The sequence below is a fragment of the Agelaius phoeniceus genome, chromosome Z (assembly GCF_051311805.1).
Source record: "Agelaius phoeniceus isolate bAgePho1 chromosome Z, bAgePho1.hap1, whole genome shotgun sequence".
NCBI classification, from domain to species: Eukaryota; Metazoa; Chordata; class Aves; order Passeriformes; family Icteridae; genus Agelaius; species Agelaius phoeniceus.
In genome coordinates, this window is record NC_135303.1 from 65,847,610 (window position 1) to 65,868,541 (window position 20,932).

Sequence of the window (20,932 nt, forward strand, 5' to 3'; positions counted from 1 at the left end):
CGGACGGAGAGCTCCAAGCAGCTCCGACACCTCTGCCCGATAGGCTCAGGGCAGCGCCCGGCCCGCCCCGCCGCTGGACCTGCCATCCTCTCGCACGTGCTGGGGGCGCGGCTTACGGCCCTCGTGCGCTTGGAATGAACACCCAGAGGATTCCCGGAGCACGCGTCTCTCACAACCCCTTGGTACACTGCATATGAATACACTAATTCGGTGGAGGTGTTATTTCATCTCTGTCTCTCTTTTTCATTACTATTATTATTAGTCATAATAGTATTGTTATTTTTTAAATTATTAAAGTGTTCTTATCTCAACCCAAAAGGTTTATCCTTCTTTTTCCAATACTCCTCCCCAGTAAGGAAAGGGTGGTAAGTGGGTGCATGGATCTCAGTTCCTGGCTGGCGTTCTCCAGCTAGAAGAACCCCAGCTTCCATCAGTGCTGGTGCTGGAAAATCATTGGCTTTGGACACTGAACAAAGTTCCATAAGTTTTTCAGAGCATGATTCCCTCAAAACCAAAGGAAGCCACTTCAGGCAATGCTTTCTAACAGTGCCTTGTTAGTGTAGGAAAACAAAAGGGGACAATGTCCAGAACTTCTTTATATAAATGCTGCAACAGAGCCTCTTTCACTTGAACTCCCGGAGCCTTCCCTCTCCAAGCACCACAGCATCGCTGCCCAAGCTCTGTGGCCATCAGCCAGAATGCCTGACCTGAAGCAAAGCCAGGTCCATGGACACAGGGCACCCTGACAACCCTCTCCCTCCCAAATGGATTCCACACCCAAATGGATTCCACACCTAAATAGATTCAGTCATCCCCCTGTCACAGCCCTCTGAGCCTTCCTCTGACCCTTCCCTACAGCAGCAGCCCAACTCCTCTGGCCCAAAGTGGCTAAAATGCAGGAGAGAGCTGGTTTCAGGCTTCACAAAAGATACACTGCTGGGGACCATCTGTTGACCTGCACCCCTTGGCCTGGTGTTTTTTGCAGAGCAAAGCTCTAAACTCCAAGCATCCCAGAACTTTGGGAGCCACCCAAGAAGCAGACTGACATGCAAGCAAAGCATATCTGTGCCAGGGGCCAACACATGGGTTCCCCACCCCTCTCTATCTCTGAGTCTTACTGGGCCCATCCCAGTCCCCCACTTTCAGTTCTCTCCCCAGATACACCAGCACCATATTTGAACATTTCTACGAGCTCCACACAGTCCCCTTTTGCTGGGGCAGCCCCACAAACTCTTATCCCATGTCCCACATGGGTCCTCAGCCCTGCTGGCAGAGTTCCCATTGCCAGTGAGGCCTCTGCACAGCATTCCTGTGGGATCCATCTCCATTGGCAGGGAAGGGTCTGGAGGTCCTGGGGACATGAACATACAAATGACACTGGTGGTGTGCCCTGTAGCCAAAGAGGCTCTTGGGGGGAGACTGGGAGTGCTGCCAGCAGGACAGGGAGGGATCCCAACTGCTCCCCTGGCTACATGTGGAGTGCTGTACCCAGCTCTGGACTTTCCTCCCCAGAACAGATGAGGAGCTACTGGAGAGAGGCCAGGGAAAGGCCATGAACTGCTAAACGAACTGAAGTCTGTCCCCTTTGAGGAAAATATGAGAGACCTGCAATGGTTCAGCCCAGAGAGGAGAAGGTACATGGGGATCTCATCGTTGTTTGTAAACACCAGATGCAGTGAGTAAAGAAGAGGGAGCTTGACTCCTCTTGAAGGAGCCCAGTGGCAGAACAGGAGGCAATGCATACCAAATGAAATGCACCGTATTTTATTAAATTCCATTTAAGCATAAGATTAAACTTTTTCACTGTGACAATGGACTTGGACGGGCAATTGTCTATACATTGTCTATACATCATCTATACATCTTTGGCCTTCAGTATCCTGAAGAAAATGGAAGCAGAAGGTAATCTTCTTCCCTCTACCACTTCCCTAGGTTGTGCAGAATTAATGTGACAAAATAAGACAAGACCATCTACTGGACTCTTTACACTTGTAACAACAGCTGCGATGAAGTTATGACTAATTACCTTCAATAAAATATGGATGAAAAATCTAGTGAAACACAGAATAAAGCCAAATTACAGTTCCCGGACCGCAAGCTAAAAGTACAAATGAAGGTCCTGACACAAGATGATGACCAGCATTTCTCTTAATTCAGATAATTTACCATGCCCTAAGATTGGGAAAATGAACATTACTTCACTGTGCTTTACTGCACTTAAGTTTTTCAGAGAACAGTAAAAACAAAACACACTAATTCTGCAGCAATATCAGATAAATCAATTTAACTTGTTTATATATTCATCAGCCTATAAAAGAGAATGAGAGGCAGAGCAAACTAAGTATCAGCAAGTGTTACAATAGCTAGGAATGCATACAAAACTGCTATAAGGAGCTCAATGGGGGGCATGCAGGCTCATCAGTACATAAGAAACTAGAAACCATTTACTAGGGTACCAGAATTCCTTGCCATGTTTTTTGGTGTAATTTATTTTATTAAACCAGCCTATAACAGGAATTGTCTCAAACCATTACTCTTTGTCTTTACTGATGTAGATAGTATCTTCAAATACCAGTAAAACTCGAAATAAAAGCAATGACTTGTCATTAGCCAATTCAGAGGTAGGCTAGATGGTGAAATTATTGATCCAAGAAGTATCTTGTAGCATCAAACACTGCACTGACAATAAAAAGTACAAATCAAACTTCTTCTGATTTTATTCTGAGATTCATGTTGATCTGCATTAGATAGGACTAATACAGGACAGGAAAGAAGTACAGAATAGGAAATACAGAACAGAAGATGTTCAGTATTGCAGAGCATTATTACCCTATAGCACAGGACACAAAGATAATTTTAGAACCAAAACCTGTGTTAATCTATGTAAAAGAAGAGATGACCACATACATCCACGGTCTTTCTCCCACACTCCTACATCCATGCAGATGCTCCAGCCATTCCCCAAATCTGGGAAGGCAGTATGACCAGGGATATGTGTGGCTGCAAACCACAGAAGTATCATCATTTCCTTGGCTAGGTGACTGCACCATTATACCAGCTTATATACATTGAAACCATCACAACTCCTTGGCATTAGGAGGTTGGAACATATGAGTTCAGAGTTTTGTCCTCATCAGTAAATAGTTAGGAATCACTCTTGACATGCCAAGTGTTCTTTTACTAAAACCTCTTTCACTATGCTTTAGTATTTTTAAATCAGCATACAATTAAATTAGCTAGCAAACTTTTTAAAAACACTTTCCTCTTGTGGGTAGGGAGACAGAAGGGTTACAGACTTCTCTAGAAAGAGTTAAAAGGCAGTGAGAATTTGCCAAAAATGCTGATCTGTATAATTTAGATTCGAAAGGCATCACACTTATGACAAAGTTATGACAACTTTGCTCTTGCCGAACAGTATGCTTAGTTTTAGCTCTTTTCCTTTTTTATTAACCAGAACACAACAAAGAATATGTGTCATTTTATCATTATTCCTTTTGGGTTGCTGTAAAAGATAAAAGGATCGTTTGAGATCTATATGCCTTCTTTCAATAATTACTTTCTAAAGTAATCAGAATTGCCATCAGCCAGTTGTTCCTTATGTTTTGACAAAAGATCAGGATTCTGCTTATGAGAGTGACAGTATGATGTGCTGCTTATTCAATTTTCCTGTCAAATTAATAGGAGATATTTTCCCACAACACTGCAAGAAGATAAAGAACTTCTCCAGTCATAAAGTCTAGCCAAAAATTTGGCTAGCTTCCTGTGGGTTAGGTTCTCCCCCCCGCCGCCCTCAAAACTGAGGTAAATAGTTCATTAACAGTAACTGTTTTATTTTTTTAAAAGGTCAAGTGATCAGATTTACCTCTTCATAACTAGCTTACCTAGAATATTAAATATCAATGTTTTTAACTAAGGATTTTGAAAAGGTGTGAAAAAAGCTGCCAGAAAGAAAAAGAATGTGTTCCAAAGCTCCAGATCCTTAAGAATATTTTATTCAGATAGACACAAGACATTATGCCTGGATTTCACATTACTGAGATTCTTACTTAAAAACTGCAAAATGCATACTTTTACTGATTTTTTAGTTCATTTACAACATCCTTTTATCCCACCTTAAATAAATAAAGGGGCTATTGAAATTTAAAGTCTTTAACTTCACATAAATATCTTGTTTGCATTTCATGCAAAATGATGTTATATTACATACCTTCCCCTTAAGAAGCTTCTACAGGAGGCTTGATTTGGCAGGGACAGAACTGGTAAGACTGAACTAACAGTTCTATATGATATCCCAGTCGCTTTTTAATCTGTGAGAAGTGTACTAGCCACAAAGAACATGCCTAAAGAGTGGAAGAGATTTCTGCATCAATTCTGTACTAGCTCCTGTTCCATATATTTCTATGAGATGTTCTATGCTCCCTTGCAACAAGCCTGAAATCTATCATTAAACAAGTTTGTATCAATTCTATGGGTTGGCAGGCAGTGAAGACCAATCTTAGATAATTCAACCTCATGCTACCTAATTGTGTCTTGTATTTTTGGTTTAAACAAACACCACATTAAAAAACAAAACAAAACGAAACAAACAAAAAAAATGTCAACAGCGGTATACCTTTCCATTAAGAAATGCAAAAGCCACTTTTCCTGGCTGTTTGTCACAGTAAACTGAGAAGGGAAAATGAGATTTAAAAGAAGAGTAAAAAGGATCAATAAGAAATAGTATTGACAGTTGACTAAATTCAATCATGTTGATTAATTAAATTGCATTAATTAAATCAAATTAATTAATTTAATTAATTAGATACAATTTATGTTGATTCAGTATTGCAAAACCCAAATAATGCCCTTGAATCTGCTCTTAAAGACTTGCACTAAGAAAGTTTTCTATGCAACCAGATAATTAAATTTCTATCAGAGAACTACCTTAATGTAGTACTTAAAGCAGAATAATCAGAATTTGTTACACATTTCCATTATTTTACTAGATCTTTTCCTTGCTTGCTGCATGTCTAAAAAGTCAAGAACAGTTCAATTAAAGAAAACAACACAATTACATTCTATAATAGTTTTAATTAAGAATTGCAACTTGAAAAACAGAATTGCATTCAATTTCCATGCAGTGTCCAAATTTCCAGGTATTTCCACTCCACTTTGAAAAATTGATGAAAGAAGGGAAATCCTCAACTGCAAAGCCTAAAACAGAAGCTCTGCCATCTTGATATGCAATTGTGCACAAAATAAAGCAGTGTGGGAAAGTCCTTGCAGACTTTCATAAATTTGGGAAATACAAGTCTATGTTCTGATTTGCAGAAGCTTTCTCTCCAAGTTCAGATCTGGCATTCTAACATGAATACACTTTATATTGCCCTCATTGAATCACCACTGCCATTTCATTCAGGCAAAAGCTGTAATTGTGTCCTTGTGGTTTTTCAACAAAAGTGAAGACTGATGTTAAGTCACATATCCTGATAGCAGGGCCTACAGGAGAAGAAATAAAACTATAGAAAGCATAGAACTGCATATGCAAACATTTTCAATAAAGGATGGAAATGACTGCAGAATTTTTATTTTTCTCCTAACATTATTCCCTTATTTCCTGTTAAACATATGTAAGTCCAAATCCTAGAAAATACCATTTGGAAGTTTTGTGTTCAGCAGGGTCTCTGAACACTTAATAGGGTTATTTTTTATTTATATTGCATGTGATAAGACCAAATTAGATCATTAAATTTTAACATTCCATGGAGGAATGATAATGGCTTTCTGGTGATGTCAGAATACTTTGTATACAACTTCTGCATTTACTTTTCCAGTGTGATCAGCATCTTATTTTATTGCGCAGATGTCACTCCACCAAATTATTATCAGATTGTTCCATCTTTAAGTAGATAATTCTATGCCATATGTTTTGTAGGAATTAAGATTCTTGCACTGGTACGTACCATATTGCTCTCTCTTACTAAATACAGTTAGAGAATTAATGCTTAATAGACACATGCAGTGAACACTAAACCTGCCGCTGGGAAGGACGTGACACAAAATGGGGACATCACTTGATGTTCTTTTCAACTGTAACCAACCTATTGGAAAAGAGCTAACAATTTAAACTCAAGACTTGTACATCATGAAATTCTATCAGGGAAGATAGAAGGACTGGGAATTGATGCATTTTAATTAATTGATAAGTTGCCTCTATCTTCTGAGAAAATACAAAGATTCTTCAGCTTCTATTGACTGAGGGTGGAAACTAAGGATGCACTATGCCTTGCAGATTCAAAAGTTTTGTGAACACAGGTACCTTAAGGAAAAAGTAAAACTGGGCTCAAGAGAATCATAAACAGAAGAAAAATTAAGTTAAACCAAAACCAATTACTGCTGCCCGGGTCAGGAACACTGCATTCATCCAAATTAATCATGAGTGTGTGTTAGGTATTTGTGCTACAGGACAAAAATGTAGGTAAAGTTGACCTTTCTAAAACTAGATGCCCATCTTCCTGAAATCATTTTTCTCTGATTATCTGCTGAGTAAATGTTTCTCTGAAACATTTACTCAGCAAATAATATACCTGCTACCATTTATGCTAAAAAGACAAAATTACCCTTTTCAATTTCTTCACTATTGCAGACATCTATGAAGGCACAGGGATGGATTTATTGCATGCTATGTCTTCTTCTCCAAGGACAACATTCCTATGGAAAATGTCAACTGCAGTAAGCAGAGTAGCTAAAAACCCTACTAAAAATTCACATTCTTCATACAGTATCAAGTTAAATGAAACATTATCCAACAAAGGCCTGCAATTACCACAGGAATTCCCACAAATAAGCTCTTTGAGTAACATACCTACCAAATGAGGTCTGGATTGTGGGGTTCATTTCCTTCTAATGTTTATTTCTTTCAGGAAAGAAATTGAGGAAATTGGAAAAAAAAATACCAAGCAGTATATTTCAAATACAAAATGCTATCTATTTTTCCTGTTTTTTTAGCACAGGTTTTAACCGCGTTGAAATTTTATTGATGCTACACTTATGGGAATCTTAACACACAGAATTGCAATGTCAAGTAAATGGTTCTAGTCACAAAATGAAAGCATTTGAAATGAAATGTCTATTTCTACTGCACAAGAAGCAAACACTTTCATTATATGTCCTTTCTTGGCCTTATGCTTTTGAACTCAGCATTGACCTCTAGGAAAAAATATGCCTAATTCATTCCTATTATATGGGTTTTCAGTTCTGATTAATATCCATAGAATTACATGTATGGCCTCCTTATGTCTTCTTCCTCATTTGACCTAGCCAGCTGCCTACTCTAATATTAAGAAGAGAAATAAAAATTTTGTTATCATGTTTCTAAAATGTTTTTACAGACCCCACTCTGGAAGTTCACTTCCACTAGGCACAAAAATTAATTGTGATGCTAGCTTAAATATATTCATAGACTGCCTAAGTGTTTTTTTCATTTTTGTACTGGGATTAACATACTTGCAAGGATAATGTTTCTACACCCACCATGTCTACAAGAGAGATACAGGACTTGGTTACTCACAACTCAAGTACATGTTGGTGTCCTGGATCCAGCCTATATGGAGAAAATCAGAAGGCTAAAATGCATTTATAAATAAAATTGTCGCTTTCTTTTCAATCCAGCTTCTTGTATCTTTGTTGTCTCTCTGTGTGCTAACTCTGCCCTTTTCAAAAAAAGGGTGTTTCCTCCTACTGGCTTTCATATAAGGCTCCTTCCTGTCAACAACTTTTTGAATTAACTTTTTTAGAACACAAATATTCAGAATTTCATAGTCTTTCAGGTAGTTTTACTGTGGTCTTCTACAATGGTATTGACACTATTGTATCACTGCTACTGCAAAAAAAATGTTACTCATAATATCTACAACTCCGTTTCTTTTATTGAATAACATCCTGTATTCACACAGCCATCAGCTGCACAGACCCTAGGTCTCGGTCATTTCTAAGAGATTAAGTCCCAACTGCCACAAGAGGTCCATCTTTTTACATCACTGAACAAACAAATTAAATTTAAGCATTGACACTCTGCTGGCTTGCATACCTCTGCCAGAAGCTGTGCCACATCACTCTCCTGTCAAAACAATATCACTTAGGACTAATGCAACATTGTCCTCCACATTTGAGAAGAAACACCAAGGGGGTGACAGGTTTGCATAACTGAGAGAGGACAATTTAGTAAAGAGACACCTCCCTGCCATGGTTTCAGCATTTTAAAACAGTGGTAATTAATTTCTTCATCAGACACAATATAATAATAATTTTTAAATATCCATGATACTAAAGAGCAAAAAAAATACCAATAAGGCAGTCCCATTACCACCACTCCACACTTGTGTAGGTCCAGTTTTCATTCATAGCTGGAATACTTGTGCTCAAGGCTTCCTACCCGTACAGCTGACTTTGTCTGCATCCTGTTACTCAAAAAATTGTATTTGTTCAAGTACAATTTTTAGATTTCTGGGAAACATAAGTTGCTCCACACTTGGAAAAGTTGCATATGTTTTGCACTTGAGTAAAATTAGAAACAGGTAGCAGATCTGTAACTATTACAGGCAAAAGAAACCATATCAATCTTCCCTGCTTCAGCTAAAAAAGCTCTTACTCTGAAGTAACTTGAAAGTTCATGATTCCCACAGCCTGCCAGTCAAAAGAGGAAGCAAAGCTTAAACCCGTAACTGAGCTCAACCATAACTAGCCAGCCTGTCTGCAGGCCCTTGTTTCATGATCTGTGATCAGTAATTCATGCAGCTTTTAATTCATAGCTCTTTTAAATGGAAGGTTTTAATCTTAAAGGAACAAATAATGAATGAAAAAAAGTGTTTAAACAATGAAACACTGTCCATGGATATCTATTTTGCATAAGTCTAGTTCAGATGCCTAAGATCATGTGCGCAGTCTCAATCTCTTTATCTGCCTGTTCTTCTGCAAATAATTCTCATTTTACTGACAGTACTATTTTTCTAATCATTTCAATTGTCTGAATTAATGTCTCCAAGCCATTGCATGAAAATACATCATTATGAGCTAGGCTTGGAATGAATGTTTTCTCAATTAAGAATGTGTGCATTGTTTCTTATCCTGACAACTGGGAGATTCAGTTACTTCACATAATAATAGCCTCATCCTACTTCTTTAACACACTTGCTAATGAATTACAGTATCACATATGCAGCAGCACAGTCATGTGGACCATAAAATGGTGCCACACTACTCTGCATGTTTTGCACTCCTCAGTTCCAGCATAAACTAAGGCCATTCCTACTTCCAAGCCATACACTACAAAATACTGGCAAAAAAAGAGAGGTATGGTTATCAACATAAAATATTTGTTTGATTTCCTATATATTAAAAAAATCCTATACTCCACTCATCTAATTTTGTAATGCATGGCAACACTCTTAATGAACACTCTTACAGTTTGCTAATTAGCACAGATTGGGGAAATTACAATATAAATACATCATGCTTTACTGCCCCCCAGTTTAAGACATCTAACAACAAAAAAAACAAACAAACAAAACAAAACAAAAACAACAACAAAATCACCCTGTACTCCCTCACCCCCTTTCTTGACTTTGGAAGACTAATTTCTTTTTAGCACCTTTTGTTTAGATCACATCTATATAACTGTCCAGTTCCCTCTCTTTAAGAAAAATGTAGATAAGGAATCTTGAGTTCAGCAGAGGTTCAAGGCTGTCAGAGAAAAGAGCAAGAGAAAACTGAGTGAGATGAGCACATTTAACATGGAAAATGTTTCAGGGGGGAAACCAACAGCACCCCTCTGCTACTTGAGAGATTACCAAGAGAACAGAGTGAAAGTGGTGGATGACAAAAGGGTGAGAGACAGTGGTCATTTATTCAAATACAAGGGGGTAGAGATGGGAAGTAAGAAAAATTTTTCTCCATGAGGACAGACTGGCCTCAGTGGAACCAGGCCCTGAATTATTCTTTGACCCTATGAAACATAAAAAACAGCTGACAACTTCATTTACATAGCAGACATATACTGAAAATGGTAACTTCCACAAGGTTTAAAAGCCAGTAATTTTTTTCCATCAGTGATAACAGAAGGTGAATTTTGAAACTCTTTAGTTATGGTACGCATTAACTTTTATAAAATCTATTAGTCAGCAAAAGAAGACAAAATAAAAGAGACTGGTTGTATTATGATATAAAATGCAAGAATGATTGTTTAACAAATCCATAAGCTTAAAGAGTAGCATATTCTCAAAGGAAGAAGCAGGAAATACTTTTTCCATAATATTGATAAAGGGTCAAATCACAAAAAGCAAAAAAAATCCCAAGAAAACTCAGCAGGCCTAGTAAAAATACTTCACCTGCCTTCTGAGTATCAGGTCTGACAGTTTCCCCTCAACTAATTTAAAACCTATCAATTCTGAACATCAGGAAATTTCAACATTTAAATGTAGTGGACAACATGCATTGATTATAGTTATAATAAACTAGAGGATAAGGACATGCAACCTTTCCTCCTACATGGTTATGTACAATTTTAATGTAAGCATAAATTGCTCAGAGTTTTAGTAGTCATATAGTCGAATACTTTGGACTCAAATTAAAACTTCAGTCATAAACTATAAGCAGGCTTTCTTTTGATAAAGTAGTTATCCCTGATATATTTAAGCTTTCTTATTTCTCATTAAACTTCATGACTACTTAGAGCAATGCAGACCATTGCTACTTAAAAACTAACATATTTTAAGAAAAAACAGACTGTCTGAAGAAAAAGAACTATCATTAATAGTATACAGATCCCACAAAGTGACTCATTATGTGGAACTTCTGATAGGGTTGTAGGCCTGTTCTCACATGACATATTCTAGCATAGGACTTGTATCATCAGCATGACTGAACTGAACCATTTTAACCACAGCTGCTAACGCATGCCAAGAACAATGTTTTGAATGTGTTCTTCAGCTTCTGGGAATGACACAAGAGCTGCTTGTTGCCATCAGGTGAACCATCAAGTTTGTTTTAACTGCAAATGAGAACAAACACCAGGAACTGTATGTGTAGAAAACAATAAAAAGCTGACCTTTTATCCAACTACAATCTTTGTACATAGTGCTTATTTTTCTTCAGATTCACAAAGTTTGTTGAATAAGTTTCTTAAGAATAAACAACTATAATAAATCAGACTTCCCTCTAACAATTATAACAATGGTATCTTTCAAAAAAGCACTGGGTCTTTTGTCTGGGCATGTGTTGTTTACAGTCAGACATGTCTGACATGGAAATATAAGACTCCCTTAAACCACATTTAGGAGCAAAATATAGAGAAACATAGCTTTAACATTTTTCTCATGGCACAGTGACCTCAATAACAACAATTTTATGCATAGCATTCATGAGGTTTTTTCAGTGCATAGGGCTTTTGAAAGTCAAACTAAACAGACTTGAAAAAGAGAGTAGTAATTACAAAGCAAAGCATACGGGGGAAATAAACAGTACATATATACTACTGTTCTTTCCCTCACCACTAACTCTGAAGGAGCTTTACAATCATTTTATAAACTTGTTACAAAAACTGTTGCCTAAGATTGCAATTAATATCAAAACATTTATTATTTTCATTAACCAGATTTTTTGTAATATAAACCAGGAACGTCGGTGTGACTATACAGGAAAAGAACGTACAATGACAGTACAATGTTAACATGCCTGTACTAACCTCCATGAACGAGCACAGGTTAAAAAGAAGTAAAAAAAAATGAGAGGAACACCAGTTAAAAACCACCACAGCTATCCACAGTTAGGACAATTATTTTCAGCTATTTCTCAAGTACATTCATATCCCAGGGATGTTAAAATTACAGAAACTCACTACTACTTAAGTACACATGTGCTAGCACAGACTAAGATTAACTCCCGTTTTGCAGTTTGACGTGTGGTACAAGCCAATACTCATGCAATTTAATGTCCTCTGTACCTCAAACCTCACTGCAGAAAAATCTGTCCATAAAGCATCATTGTATTTCCCAGAGAATATGCTGTACCTTAACAATCAGCTTCTGTATCCAGAGAATTGTGTTATACTGCATTTGTCCCTAAGAACAGAAAGGCATATCTTGAATTCCCAGCATAATAAAAACCAAAGCCAAAAGTAGCATAGATGTAATGTCACATTTTTAAATGTAAATGTGACAGGCATTTAAGGAAAGACAGATTCCAAAATGAAATATAGCAGGGGGATTAGCAAAACCACTATGATTCAAATAACAGTGAATTCTCCAAGGGTTCAAGCTTATCTGAGTCTCAGCAGCAGCATAACAAGCAAAAGTCCAAATCACAGATGCAGGGATTTTAAAGCACTACAGCAACACATATATACCACTAAATAAATCATTATCATAAAAATATAATTTCTTAATAACAATTCTGGATGATGAACCTTTGCTTGAAGACTAAAAGCAAAATAAAAGCAGAAAATGAAAATGGTCTAAATAGTACAAATCACTGTGTGCCTATGGCACCATGGTATTGGCAGGGGATAACTGCAGGGACAGCCTCCATGGAGAGATGCCTGAGGTTGCCCAGTGCTGGAAATAATCCATTCCAGCCAGCCCTATGGACCAACCCTGAGGCATTACTGAGCCCTGCAGCCAAGGTGAAGGAGAGTCAGAAAAAACATGCCTAACAAAGGGAAAAGCTAGCAGGTAGCAAGAGGAGGAGGGAACACAAAGTAGAATGAGAAATGGCGAGGGAACACCAAGGTCAGAGGACAAGGGAAGAGGTCTCCATGGCAGAGCAGGTACTTCTGTGGAGAGTTCATACCAAAGCAGCTGGAAGCCTAAAACAACTGTGACTTTTGGGCAAAGCCCATGCAGAAGCAGGAAAATTGAGAGGAGGCAGAATTGGCACAGAGGAAATTTCTATACACTGAGCATACACTCTTTTCTCCTCCATAACCCTCAGGAAAGCAAAGGGGGAAAGGGTCAGGAATGAAATGTGAAGTTCAGCCTCAGAGGTGGAGGAAGAAGGGTGCTGTTTTAAAGTTTGTTTCTCACTACTCAAATGTATTTTAATTGGCAACAAATTACTTTTCCACAAGATGAGTCCCTAACAGTAGATGGTGAGCAAGCAAACACATGGGTGGGCGTTTATCCTTCAGCCAACACTAACTCATGACAGGGGGGTGAGTTGAGAACAGGAAAATAAACTATATAGGGACAAATGCACTGCACTGTTTTCCTTCAGACCTAATAATAATAATATGAGGAACTGATTTCATTTGTGGGAAAAAATTTGTAAGTGTGGGGGGCAGTGTTAAAATTCTTAGTAAGAGTCACAATCCTAAAACTCTCAAGAAACTGGAAAAAATTTCCAAGACTATAACTGGCAGTTTACTATTTTATTCTGCAAAAGGCAAAGTAGTTTTCTGGGGGTTTGTTTCTAAACTACATTGATTTATGTGATGTATATTATTATGATACTACACTTAATGCAGATAAAACATTCCAGGCAGAAATCTGTGCTTCATTGATAAAAAAGTAGGAAAATCTGACAGCTGACTCAAGGCAGAAGGATTTATCCTGAATAATTTCAGTTTTAATCCACAAATTGAATCTCTTATTATATGGTCAAATTAATATTGCTGGGAAATCTGGTCATTTCCACTATCTCTTTTTAACATTATTATTATTGTTCCATTATTAAATGCTTTGGCCCCTTGTTACCTCTTGTTTGGTCATTCAGATTCTTTCTTTTAAGCTTGTAAAATATCTAAATCTTAAATGGACTTTACCTTTTGTTGTTCTTGAGAGTCAGTCAGTGGGGCCCTACTGTAATTTTCCACAATTACAATCACTTATGCATTCTATGTAAGAAGTTACAATCCTATTGTAAGAAGTTACAATATCAATGTTTGTTTGCTTTTTGTTTCCATAAAATCAGTAGTTTTCTGATGATCATTCAATTTGTCATAATTCTACAAGTTATCCTCTACCAAAAGATGGCTTTTTATTAAGTAAAGCACAGGGCTTTTACAGCTTCTCACTTTACGCAGTGCTATAAAAAGGAATTCTTCTTCTTAAACATAATAAAAAACTTGTTCAACAGAAATCAGCTCACACCTTTTTTCTGAGGCTGCCTCACTTGACTCTTCAACTATCTCCTTATCCAATTAAGCACTGCTGACAAGAGCACTGCTGAAAGCTATGAAAGAAGCCGTATCGAATCCTCCTTGGCAACCATGACATAGGCCACTGAAGGATTATCACTGGGCTCCCAACAGCTATGCAGAAAACCCACGCTGGTTTTGCACCAACATTTTATTAGAAGAATTTTCATAGTCTTATTACTACCAGCCTGTACCCACCCAGAAGCCACAATGATGTAAGCTACAACATAGGCAAATTTCCATTGTATGAACTTTGCCCATGGCAGATTTAGAAAAAGCAAAAAAGCAGAGTTGCCAAGAGCTTTCAGCACCTTGCATATGCTGCAGCTCTCACTGCTCCTGCCAGCTGTACAGCTGAACCAGTGATAACACCGGCTGGAAATTTTAGAGTAAACAGACATGACTCCAAAGGGATAATACGAAATGAGCTTCTGGCAAAATAGTAAGATAAATTAAAAAAAAAAAAAAGAAAATCTAGTAAGCTGAATGTACCATAAAGAGCAGAAATAGTTTCATAGTAATATCTATGAGAAAACTCCTGAATGCATTAGGTATCATGTCATGCTCCTAAATAACTATGTGCCAGGCAGCTTTCACACATGTGTTTTCAAAGCATTATAAATAAAGAGTAAGTGCCAAAGTCATTATCCTCCTCTCCTTGAGCTAAAGAGTATCAGGAACATGCAGCTACTGTTCATGCTAATCATCACTGCTGTAAGACGGAACAGCAAAGAAACAGGCCCGCTTGGTGATTCTGACTAATAATTTCTGCATAAGAGTAATTTAGCTAATAAAATGCAGTATGGAATAAACCTTTTAGCACCTACCAATCAAACTTTGCAATAGCCTTCCTGAACACTGGGAAATGATATCATTTTATATCTTGTAATTCATAAATAGAACATTTCACTCATGTTAGTCCGGATGAACAAGTACCATCAGTACAAACAGATTTTTGTACATTTGGCCATGACAAACAGAAACAGATGGGAATCCATTTTCTAGCTACTACGTAGAAAAAAAAGAACATATGTAGGTTTCTTAAAACACAGTAAAGAAAGTTTTTAATCAATGTTGGCATTTGCTGTGCACCAGTCTCTCTTTCAAGAATCAGGGTTAGAAAATGCACTACAACACGTTATTTTCATAGACCAATTTATTTGGTCTTCCAACAACAGTGAAAGCCAAGTTGGATTCTCAGCAAGTGTTGAACAGTTTTAAAGATCATAAAAGTCTGAGTAAGGAAGAAAGAAGCTGAGTACACAGCCAATAACATTTTGTAAAGCACACAAAGACATATTCTTAGGAACCAGAAAGTAACACTAAACACCACCTGAAAAAAGGCTTTAGTGAGGAAACCAGAGGTAGTACACATAGTATAGCAAAACAGGAATATTTATATTAGTGCAAAAAAAAAAAATCTTAATGTACAGATTCTACACTAATACCAATTCCTTTTTTTGAAAGGTGTCTTTAAAGATAAAGATACTCAGCCATATGTCTCTGTGACAATCTGGCTGAAAAAATGTTTGTGATGACAAACAAGTTAATTTTTCTCAAATCTTTCATAACATCAAAACAGAACAGTTTTAGGTATATGTATTCCATGGCATTTCAAAAAAGAATCATAACAGTCATGGAATGGCAATCTTTAGACGGAATGTAAATTTCTGTGTTGAGAAATTAAATTTAAAACAGAGACTTAAGGGAGAGAAGAACAAGAAATCTGAGGCTTTCTCACAAGCAGAATCTTAGGTATTTTTTTGCCATATGAGGACAAATTGGGCCAAACTAGAAAATCAAAGTACAGAAGAAAAGATGGCAATCTCAGTTGTAACAACATTAGAACATATTAGTTAGTCCAAGTAATAATAAAAGGTTCAACCAGATCTAAGTATGCTGGATTTTCTCACTATTTAAATTGCTGTAAACAAGTACTGCATGTGTTGATTATCATCAAAACCAACACTGTACACTTTGAACACTATTTCCATTGTCAAACTGGAGATGGAAAGGAGAATTTGTAGAAACGGCATTTTTTTTTAAAATCCAGATCTCGATTATCTCTTCAACTTTACGAGCAATACACTCCACTTTTTTTTCAAGCAAATAAGAAGCCAAAGTGATCTTTTTAATGGTTTAATGAATATACAAATCTATTTACAGACAAAGGATATAATTAAAATTTTAGGACAACAGATGGATTGTGTAAGTATTGCAAACAGTCTTCTCATTATTGAAAGGCAATCATTGCATCAATCCATTAATAAGGTAAAGGCAGAGACTAAGCCACTCTGCAATATTTTTATTACAGAATTTTAAGGGTAAATAATCATTTCTATTGCTCATATCCAATATTACTTAATAAGCAAAAATTAAGAAATAACCAGAGAAGTGAAGGACACCAAATTAAGCTGAAACTCCCAATTTACTTTTTTGAGTAGGAAGAGAGTTTTTAATATATTTGTAACAGATAGGCACTCTCTCCTCAAAAATTGCTGAGTTGAAGAGAAAGGACTAAAACCACAACTTGAGCTACTCAACAAAGGAAAGGTTTTAAGGCTTTTTAAAAGTACATAGAATTTAAAGATGGCAGTTAATCCTGTTTACTAAAAGAAGACTGTACTCTAGCACTACAATATATGAGGTATCCTCTGCCTTTTCACACAATATACCTTATTTTCCCTGACACTCCAATATAAATGAGGCCTGAGTTTGACCCAGTCTATCTAGATGCTCTTCACCAATTTGCAAAAAAATATTTTCTGCAACTTTTCTTCCTTAACATGGGAACAGATACAACTGTGGTTGTGATTTTTTCTCTGATTAACTCAGTTTAAGTTCCTTTTTTTTAATCCCATAATGTACATAATTTTTTCACCTTTGCAATTAACATATATGGGGAGCTTGCAACATTTAATTTTATCCTATCTGAGATAATTTACCCAAGCTGGTTAAGATAAGAAAAAAAAATATAATCGCAATTTGCAATTTTAGCAAGTTTTTCTAACAAAAAGGAAAACTCTAATATGCAATTATTGGGAGACCTTGTTGAGATTTACTACCCAAAAAAGAAAACATGAGATGAATTCAGCAAAAAACAAATTTGCAATTCTTAAAACAAAGTGTAGAAAACCCAGAGTGTGATAAATCTCCTATAAATTAGGAGGATTTTCTCTTAGAGACAGCTGATAGAAAATTAATAGATAGTTACAAACTTTGTCATCAATTTAGTGTACCATCAAATTTTCCAAAATCATAACTTCTCAGAACTTATGTGCATACTAAAAATCTTTACCTGCTATCAATAGCACAGATTTCTCATGTAGAACTTCCAGTGAGAGTACATGCAAAGATAAAGAGATTAGATAGATAGATAGATAGATAGATAGATAGATAGATAGATAGATAGATAGACACATAAGTTTTTAAAATTCCACAGACTTTGTGGCTACATAGCTCTCAATCTCTTGGCAAGAAATTCCTGAAGGAAAAATAAATCCAGTTCTATTTACTCTCCATGAGATTACACATAGAATGTGTTGGTTGTTACTTGAATTTGCTTGAATACAGGTGTCACACAGAAAGGACTTACACACTGGAACAGTAAATATATTGCAGCTGGGGAACCTCAGCTGCTGTTTATTCTGCATCAAAGAATATTTCTGAGAGCTGTTCTTCATACTACGTAAGCTCTTTAAAATATCTAATACTAGATGTTTCGTGATTCGATAGCCTTTCAGTAAGAAAATGTTTTCCTAAAAGGTATCATAATAATCTTTCAGGGAACTGAAGTATAACCTCTTTTGTATTTTATTTTGCTTGAACACAGAGAACAAAGAAATAACACTGCCTTTAAAAAAACCCCATGAAAGGCTTGTTACATCATGCTCCAGTTTCCCCTTTTTCAGACCAAGCAAACCAAATTATTTCATTGTTCATGTAATTCTTACTACCTACTACTGCGTTCTACTACTCTCTCATTTTCAGATTAGTATTTACTGACATCTTCTATCCAAACGGGAAAGAATTTCTCCAAGTGAGACTTCATGAGCTTCAGGTGAAATAGTCCACTTACATGTTTTCCATAATAATGCTGTTGTTATTGCAGCATGCTAGGAATTCAGGAGAAAGGTGAAAATTTTCATTATTCAACAAGTATCAGCAATACAGGTAACTAGAGAATAATTTGTGATAAACCCTGAATTCTCTTTAACAAATTCAACACATTTACTATCAGGTGTGTACACCTGCTAAAAATCAGTGCATTTAGAAAATGTCAGAAAATGTCAAACTTTCAATTATGTATTGTCATGATAAACCAAGTGCTGTAGTAAGAAGCATTACTTTGAGCTGAAGCTTGCAATAGCACATAGATACTTATGTTTTGTTTATACCCAGAAGTATTTCCCTTGTATTTTAAATTTTCTTTCTGGGTCAAAAGTACAATTAGTTTTACCCAGTTTAGAATATTATCTTCACTTAAAAAAATGCATTCTGATGACAATACCATTCTTTGACCACAACAGGACAATTTGGTAGCAAATACTGCATTGAAATAGCCAAATTCCCCATCACAGAGGACCTTTGTGATTCCTGAGAAACTCGTGATTTGTGAATGCTTGAAAACTAAGGAAGTCCCATTCCTTTGTCTCAGAAAATTTTGTTCAGCTATCCTTGCTTTTTCTCAAGGAAATTGTGGCAGTTAAAAATAACCTTGTCATCCAATGCCAAAGACTCAACACTGTCTTCACTACTAAACTCTTAACAGTTGAAGGTATTGTGGCAACTGAGGTAGGGGATCTGCTGCAGACACTCCTAATATCCAAAACCAGCTCTCACACCAATAGCCCATTCACACCAGCAGTAGTAGAAGCTGGCAGAGTAACTCTTAATTACACACAGTCAGAAAAAAGCAGTTCTTAAAATAATGCCTGAAACCCACCCTCTCCCCTTATGACCCAGCTGTGGGAAGAAGATCAATTAAATCCACAGCAGAAATCAAAAGGGCAAGCAGAAAAGCTAAGAGAATGATATTTTTGGTAACAATGGTCCAGTGGCCACAAGAAAACCCACAATCCCTTCATGTGATGGGACTGCAATAAGGTAAGGTGATAAATGTAAAGCAATACCTGGTATATCCTAATTTTTATTTGCAAGCAAAGAAAATTCTCTTGTAGCAGAGTTATTTTCTGTAAATGTGTATTTAGGCATATTTTGCCTATAATGAAGACTACTTTGTCTTCTAACAATTGCAATTAGTCTCTATCATAATTTACTTACATCTCCCATAAATTCCTGTATTCATAGAATAAAGCTGGTGCAAGATCATTTGACATTTTGTCCAGTAAGATGCAGAAAGTATATTCTTTGCATAGTATGACAATAAACTATTTGTTTGGGAAAATAGTAATATAATCATGACATTTTTTGCAGATAAATATAAACTTGTGCTAATGCACTGGCCTAGATTCTACTCTGTGCTTGAAAGATTCAGAGGAAATCAGAAATGGCTTCAAGTGATCACTATTTCTTATGCATTTCCCTTTCTTTTGTCTGTAGCTGGAGGCCAGTTGCCAAATAATAAATATTGCACCCTTTAGGCTGCTTTTCTTACTGTTACAACAGTTTCTTTCAGAGAGCTATTCACTGATAGAAACCTCCAAAACTGAGAGTCTCTGGTTCCTTTCCACACCAGCCTAACTGAAGGTGAAAAACAAGATCCCAAGTCTACTGCAGTGGCTCCAAATCACTCATGGATTCCTTTATGTAAAAAAAAGTTTCAGCCTGGTAAAATCTCCCAGGCTTCATTCTAACATGGAAAAGTGGGATGAAACACAGTGGGAAAAGTGGGAATTTCTGGATATAATCCATTACCTTAATTTTAATAACTGATATGTCTTAAGAATGTGGAGATAGTATTACATCATCAGATTTTACCAACTGCTACACTTTTAAAATTGAGATAATTGAGGAGGTAGGCAAACAATTAAATTAAAACAGTTTTTAAAATCAAGGAAAGAAAAGAAAGATTGAGAGTAGTTTCTATGATGGTATAATTTTGTGTAGAGGAATGTTCAGAGTAAAAGAAATTCAAAAGAAGTTAGAGATAACAAAAAATATTTTCTGCAGCTTTTGATGTTACATCTTGTCACTGACATATTTTATGAAAATCCTTTTGCTAGGATATTTCTCCTGAGAAGCTGAGAAGCCTCAGAAAAGAAATGCAAACAATTACTATCTGATGGCTGTGGAATGTGGTCTGGAGATGATTTACCAACAGGTGCATCTTTGATTGGTCTCATGTGGATTGTTTTTACTTAATGACCAATCCCAGTCCAGCTGTGTCAGACTCTCTGGTCAGTTACAAGATTTTATTATTCATTCTTTTTTAGCCTTCTGATGTCTCCTTTCTCTTTCTTTAGTGTAGTTTTAATATATCATTTTCTTTTAATATAATACATCATAAAATAATAAATCAGCCTTCTGAAACATGGAGTCAAGATTCTCATCTTTTCTCATCTCTGGAGACCCTCAAACACCACCACAATATCTTTCCAAACTCCTAAGAAACTCTACTGTGTCACCTATATATTATATCCTTTAAAGCTGAGTCATCCTCAGGATTGACTCCAGCAGTCTAGCAGCTTAAGCATACCACTAATGCTAAAGCATCAACTATTCCTTGTTATATACTCTATATATATATTTACTCTATATATAACTATATATATATATATAATTATATACAACTATATCTATAAC

The 20,932-nt window shown here is 36.4% G+C and overlaps 1 protein-coding gene across 4 annotated transcripts in view; it reads right to left on the reverse strand.

Moving 5' to 3' along the window:
- The window catches only part of KDM4C (lysine demethylase 4C), a 249,695-nt gene that overhangs the window by 133,632 nt on the left and 95,131 nt on the right, over window positions 1-20,932 (reverse strand). Inside the window, exon 9 of one of the 4 annotated variants that reach the window (XM_077171260.1) lies at window positions 17,958-18,282. The exons of the other annotated variants lie outside the window; for them this stretch is intronic. Within the exon in view, the coding sequence (XP_077027375.1) occupies window positions 18,166-18,282 (117 nt within the window). The 3' untranslated portion in view covers window positions 17,958-18,165. Of the gene's footprint in view, window positions 1-17,957; window positions 18,283-20,932 lie in introns of those variants that run through there. 4 annotated transcript variants of the gene reach the window in all.